This window comes from Akebia trifoliata, chromosome 10 (assembly GCF_017979445.1).
Source record: "Akebia trifoliata isolate Shusen 1 chromosome 10, ASM1797944v1, whole genome shotgun sequence".
NCBI lineage: Eukaryota > Viridiplantae > Streptophyta > Magnoliopsida > Ranunculales > Lardizabalaceae > Akebia > Akebia trifoliata.
Window position 1 is genome coordinate 24,459,876 of NC_141384.1, and position 6,831 is coordinate 24,466,706.

Here is a 6,831-nt window from a genome sequence, read left to right on the forward strand (position 1 = left end):
ATCCTTTACAGTCTTTACGAAAGGAAACATCAATACATGAGTCCAAACATATTGGGCCTAAGTGTGGTCCAAGCCCGACAAAATAGCCCTTATAAGCGGACTCCCTAGACCTAGATCCGGACATGACCATGAGACCTGGGCATGTTGAAACATGCACATACTGTAGGTTTATGGAAAACAATCTTTAAGATGTCTTTGGTTTCTGATAAACAGAATGTCTTGTACAATCGTTCTTTATTCATGGGAGTATGATCACGTTATGTTTTTTTCCTGCTAAGTGGGAGTATGATCCCATCGCTAAGGAGAAGCATGGTACGTCACTACATTTGGTGATGATATGGTTCCTGGAAGGATGTTGGCCATATCAAAAGTTAACTTTCAAGCAACTTCAAGAAGTGGCTATCTTCCCATTTTCCCAAAAATTACCTCTTCTTATATTATTCTCATTGAAATAATTACTAACTAAAACTAAAAGTGAAAAATAGTTGAATTTACAATAATACTAATACTAATAATAATAATAATAATAATAATAATAATAACAACATTTTGAGACGAACACAAAGCATTAACAAAACATCATGTAATAACAGATTAACAAAAATATCAACATACCCCCCAATAGTTCTTGTAGTCTTAAGCATGTGGAATAGACTTTTCTTTTTGTTGCTTGTGCCCCAAAGGGAAGAATGTAATGGCTCAACAATTTCCAAGTTCTGAACACTGTCAAGCATAATTAACTATAAGATTCACTATCAAAAAATTCAGACAGCTATCGAAACTTGCAATTGCATCTTGGTAGAGTTCTATGAATGCAATTGCAAGTAATAAAATATCTCAAACAATTACTTGTTACAGATGCAGAAAGAGTAGCGCTCAATTGATTATTCGGGAAGTACCTAGTAGCATCAATATTCATATGATCAAATGAACCATTAAAGGTAACCTGGGAAAGTTTGTGAAATACCAATCAGATAAGGGTCAAAAATCCTCCACCAATCAAAAAGAGAGAGAACCTTTAACATCTAAACACAAAAATATCCCATAACACAAATTTTGAAGAAGCCACATAAAGTTTCCAACTTTTATTCAATTCCTCAGTAAGACTTATGAAATTCCATCATTGCAAACCTCCTGTTGAACCTTAGACAGCATAGTAAATTCATTAATCTCAAAAGTGAGGTCTATGCCAAACCCTATGAGCAAAGGATCAAGACATTTTTTTCAAAAGTGCAAACTTTATATTGTTTTAGCAAACTATACTAAGTTTAATCATAAGAAAAAATGATTGTAAATTGGAGGCAAAAGGAGAAAAAAAAAAACAAACCTCAATGAGACTATTTATGTAAGTGGCTACATTGTTAAGAAAAGACGAAGTATTCCTAGACGGTTGCGAATGAAAAGAAAATAATCAGAATGCAGAAGAAAAGAATGCCCTTGATAAGATAGAAGGAAATATATCTACCACTCTCAAGCTTATATTCTTCTTGTAGCACATAAGTTTGATGATGATATAACTATATCCCTATAAAGCCCCTCCAAAAGAATGCCCTCAATTTCATTATTATAAATTGTTATTTGGAAAAAAATTCCGCATTCCTTAGGTTAGTGTCAAGTAATAGTCCATCTATAAGCGCTTTTAACCTATAATTACAGGATTTCAGGAAAATTTGATGGCATTTTTATTGTTGCCAAAAACTATTATATAGGCAATTAAATCATATTAGTGTTTTAAAAGACAGAGATGTGGGGCAAGGTGTAGGTCTGAAATCTCATCTCAAGGCAATGTTTCGGTCAAGAGAAAAATCGAGACAAACTTGACTAAAACACTCTAAAACATTCTAAGAAAATCCAAAACAATCCCAAAACATTGAATGTTTTTTTCGAGGTCAATATTTCATTTCAGTCTCAGCGGAACCTGATATGTTCTACCAAAACATCAAGAATTTAGAGGGACTTTTTTTGAAGACTTCCTATTGAGATCTTGTATGTGATGCATGAGTATTTTGTAATGTGGGCTATTCTTTCCTGTTTTTCTTCTTTTGTATCTCTTTGGTGGCCACCTTAGCCACCTTTTGTTCTTTTCTTCTTTTTTTTTTTTTTCTTTTTTTCAATAAAATTTCACTTATCAAAAAAAAAAAAAAAGATTAAGAAACAAAGCAAAACTATGAACGGCATTAGGACTAAGCCTCAAAGCATGGTGTGTGGCTTTCACCCTCCGACCATTTTTTTAATAAAAGGAAAAAAAAACGATAATTGAATTGTAATAAGATTACATAAAAAATAAAAAATAAAAACCTAAGGGTTGGACTAGTGGCAAGCAGAGCCTTCATAAGCTCTTTGGGAAGGGAAGGTCAAGTGTTCGAAACCCCACAAAGCAATGAATTCCTTGGGCCCACCCTCTAGGGTCTAGTTGATCCTCGACTCAACCAGCTGCATGTCGGACTTTCCGAGGGGACGATGCGTGTGACCATGGGATTAGTTTCACCCAAAAGGCGGGGATACCCACGATAGGCAAAAAAAAAAAAAAAAAGATTACATAAAATAATAAATACGATGTGCACATCCTTGGGTATAAACCTTTTTGGACATGCTTTGAGGGCTTTTGCTTATGCCTCACCCCGAGGTATATGGCCTTACACACCTTTCTAAACATTGATTGATATAGTATATATCTAATCCAAGTGGCTTAGCAACTCTATTATCAAGTTTATATGGTCAACCTGAGTGAGAAAATCTGATATTGCTGCTCCTAGCAACAGGGGACCTGGCAAGAAATATTGCAAACAACTGTAACAAAGCCTTGTCCCAAGGATTTGGGGGAATCTAAGAGCATAACACCTCTACATAATAAGCACAAATGGTGATTTTTGTCTTCTTTGTAATGTCACTAGACAGTTGAATATTTAGGATCCATTCACATATCTGGGAAACCAACTTCCTCCCTGAAAATGTGTATACTTGGAATCATGAAGTCACTGACACACTTGTAGTACAGCCATAAGATAAACAATGAACTCTACTATTGGGGAATACAAGATAGAATCAAAAAGTAATAAATCAAATTTATTGGATTTTAATTATTAAGAGCATCAACTTCATTCATCCTCAAAGCCGTATCCCAAATATTTGGGGAAGGCTAATTATGGCCGAGCATCTACTAACTAAAAAGAAGCACACTTGCATAAAATAAAATAAAACCATACCGACAATGAATGGTTTGTAACAATGACCCCTTTCTCTGCCTCCGTCCTGTGCAGATGCAGTCAAAAGAGGCGTTGCAGAACATTAGTTATACAAATTAGTCATGGAAATAAAATGACATCTTTCAAAAATAAAATGAAGATATGAAACGAAATAAAGCAAGCATGGCTTTGGAGTTCAGGACAGAGCTGTCAGAAGTGGCTACCAATTGATCAACAGGGGAAAATTTAAATGGTGAGACTTGCTTTTATGGTTTGTGAGGCCCTCATTAACCTTTTCCTTCTTTATGATAACAAAGTATAGCAGGGATTTTCCTTCTTCCCAATATACAGGTTTTAGCAATTACCCTTCACTAAATTTTTAAAGTCAAATTTACAATTAAAATTTAGATAATCATGTAATTTGAAGTACATAAAAGAAAAATACAATCTAAAAAGATCAATCATATGAATCTACAACAAATGAGTCCCATTTATTTTACATTTTTTTTTTAAATTACCATATTATACCCATTGGAGTACATTGATACTAATTGTATAAAGCTATAATTGATTCCCCATTTCATGTTTCAATTACTTCTAATTTAGTAATTTTCAAAAATCATCCATAATTATTTACTATTGAAAATATAAAAATTTATAATAAAAATTATGCTGTGGAGAAGTAATTATTGTATTAATGTTTTATTTTGGTTAGAGGAAATGAAAATATGTTGAAATCTAGGACGATGAGTTTTAAGTGTTCAAGTTTTGGAGTACCACTTGATGGTAGCAGCAACGGCAGCTAAGCAAAGATAATATTGCTTGTAGTAAGAATCCAAACCAAGTACTGATGGCTCATTGGCTGCCAAACTTTTAACCAGCACAGTTCCCTGTAAAACATTAAAAAAAAATACACAAATTGCATTGGTAGCAAAGAAAACTATATGAGGCACCCAAAATCATTACAAAGAAGTAAAGAATGGGAACTTTGTGCCAAGACCTTGGTGTCATCAAAGCAACCACGAGCCATTATAACCTGCACAATTCAGTTAAGGTATCATACAATGCAAACCTAAGTTTTTTGTATAGATATTTGAAAATTTCAGAATATTGAACCTTCTTGGTTGATGAATAGCATCTATCCACCAGTTCAGAGACTCCAACCATACCATCTGGTGCTAGCTTATTTGGGGGGACAATGATCACTATAGGATCATAGAAATGCAGCAAAGTTTTTGTATTTTGATATGAACTACTAGTTTCAATGTATTGAGAAAGATGCAGCGAAGCCGACCTCAAGTCAAATGCAGCCACTCCAACCTTTAAAGAAGATTGACATTATCAATTTGGAAAAATGGAACTCGGTAGTTATCTAAAATTAATATGAAGGTGACATAATTATCAGTAATTCCCATCATACTCATTAATACAAAAAATAAAAAATAAATAAAAAATAGAAATAGGAAATTGTATTCAAATCAATTACAGATATGAGGTGCCAAAGTACTGATGCTGACGAAACGGATGGCCAGCAAACGCCAAAAATTCATTTGATGCTTAGAGACACTATTGAAGTATTCTTGTTCATATCAATATACAACACAGATACATGATAAGTTAATAATGCATAAATAGCATATAGTAATAGCTGGAATGAATAAAATAGAAAACTAAAGTTTTCCCTTATTTGACTATTGACAAGTGCCCAAGGCACGTCTAACATGCCAATTCATTGCACAATGGTGTTTGGCCTTAACAATAATTATGGTTCCTTCAGAGCTTGCACTGACAAAGACTTTCACTCTCTAAATGAAAAGGAAGGAAAGAAGTAACCACAGGAGGACTCGGCCAAATCAGGCCCAAATAGTATTGAGTCAAGCTAAGGGCTGATTTAAATCCTCAAGCCCAAGCAGACCCCCATCCCTAAAGGGTAGCGGGCTTCGGACTGTGACCACTGACTTTCTAATAAAAAATTTTAAAAATCTTTTATTAAATCCCTACAAATCTTTATAAAACTTAATTTTATTTCTAACAAAAAATCAAAATTCAAAGTAAGGACATTGGGATCTTTTGGTGTGTATGGGATGGGTTACAAATACGTTTACACAAAAAAAAAAAAAAAAATGACCACTAGGGACGGGTGTGGGCTGGCATCAGCCCAATTGAGCTCAAGCTAAGTTCAGGCAGGCTTGGGCTTGGATTGAGCTGGGCTTCCAAAATCCAAGCCCAGGCCTGTCCTTGAATCCAACTGGGCTGGACTTCAGGCCCACAGCCTCTTGTTACACCTCTAAAACTACTTATCAAGGAAAAAAAAAGTTATTGATTAAAGAATGAGTTGTAAATCATAACTAAACAATTAATAATCATCCCGACAGATAATCACATTCTCACACACGCCTAAGAATGATTACAACATGCAATTTGCATCAGAGTCATGGTGTGTTTCCAAGGGACCCTTCCTAAGCATCAACCTATCCACTTTCCTAGCATATGTTCAAACCCAGCCTAATCATTCATGACCTTAACATCATATAGCTAACGTAACTACACCTGACCTTATCCTACTAATAACGTGAAGGGTATTGAGAGACAATGGTGGAAATCGGAATGAATCCTATAACTAGGTCTAGATAACAAGCATGGTATGAGTCACATGTCATTGTTCAGTTAAGTTTTCAAAGTGTGTGTGTACTGAAACTAGGAGTGAGTAAAATACGGATTGCACAATATTGATATAATCAATTAGCTCAATCAATCGCCCTAGTCCTCACACATCATAGATGCTCTGATTTCGTCTAAGATATGTGTAACATAACTTCCAGAAGTCAGAAAATCAAGTTGATCTAAAAATATCTAGTCCCAAATACCCACACAATCAAAAGCAACTTATACCCCTCCATGTATGTCTCATCCTCCTCATTGACAGTGTCTACACCATGCCAACAACGTGAATTATATGTTGCGGAGCATTGATGGATCGTAACTACAACCGAATGCATAATCAATCAGAAAATACGAAATGGAAATGTATAAATTAAAACAAGTGAAAACTAATTGCAAACTAAACTAACAACACGAGAATTTTGATTTCTCTCATTAAGTGTTTCTAGAAGGATTTCGATGTGAAAACTAAAGAAAATCCGTCACGTCGGATCATCAAGATCTGCTTTCATCCAAACTAGATTCCACAAATTGAATTAAACCTAATTGCAAACTCTGACAAATGATATATAAATTTTATTATCAGAACTATTAATTAGAGATCTGCAAAGCTTTGACTAAAAGAACTTTCAAGGAAATCTTGCAGATAGAAACAGAAATTCAAACCCTAGATGTTACAATCTTATAAAAACCTACTAACACTGGACGAACAGGAGATCAAAGCAAGCGTAACTTCACTAATCTTCAATTTCGATTAGATCAGAATGGAAGAAAAAGTAGAGATCAAAAACGATACCTCCTTCGCTCTGTTCTCGATCAGACCGATCACAATGCTCGATCTTTCTCCTCCTTCATCTTCCATTTTCTTCTTCTCAACGGTTAAAGAATGTTGTATAAGTTTTGTAAAATTGCGCGCCAAGTTGTGTTTGAGGTATTTATACTCCACTAACTTGCTCGGAGTGCGTACCCGTTTAAAACGCGCACT

At 34.7% G+C, this 6,831-nt stretch overlaps 1 protein-coding gene across 4 annotated transcripts in view; it reads right to left on the bottom strand.

Annotated features, from left to right (window-relative positions):
- Nucleotides 1-6,831, bottom strand: part of MSH4 (MUTS-like protein 4) — a 32,274-nt gene extending 25,443 nt beyond the window's left edge. For all 4 annotated transcript variants that reach the window (XM_086457189.1, XM_086457190.1, XM_086457191.1 and 1 more), the window contains exons 1-7: nt 6,643-6,831; nt 4,302-4,505; nt 4,186-4,221; nt 3,963-4,075; nt 3,207-3,252; nt 900-946; nt 616-723 (exon numbers count right to left, since the gene is read on the bottom strand). In XM_086457189.1, the coding sequence (XP_086313315.1) occupies nt 616-723; nt 900-946; nt 3,207-3,252; nt 3,963-4,075; nt 4,186-4,221; nt 4,302-4,505; nt 6,643-6,708 (620 nt within the window). In that variant the 5' untranslated portion in view covers nt 6,709-6,831. The remainder of the gene's footprint in view (nt 1-615; nt 724-899; nt 947-3,206; nt 3,253-3,962; nt 4,076-4,185; nt 4,222-4,301; nt 4,506-6,642) is intronic.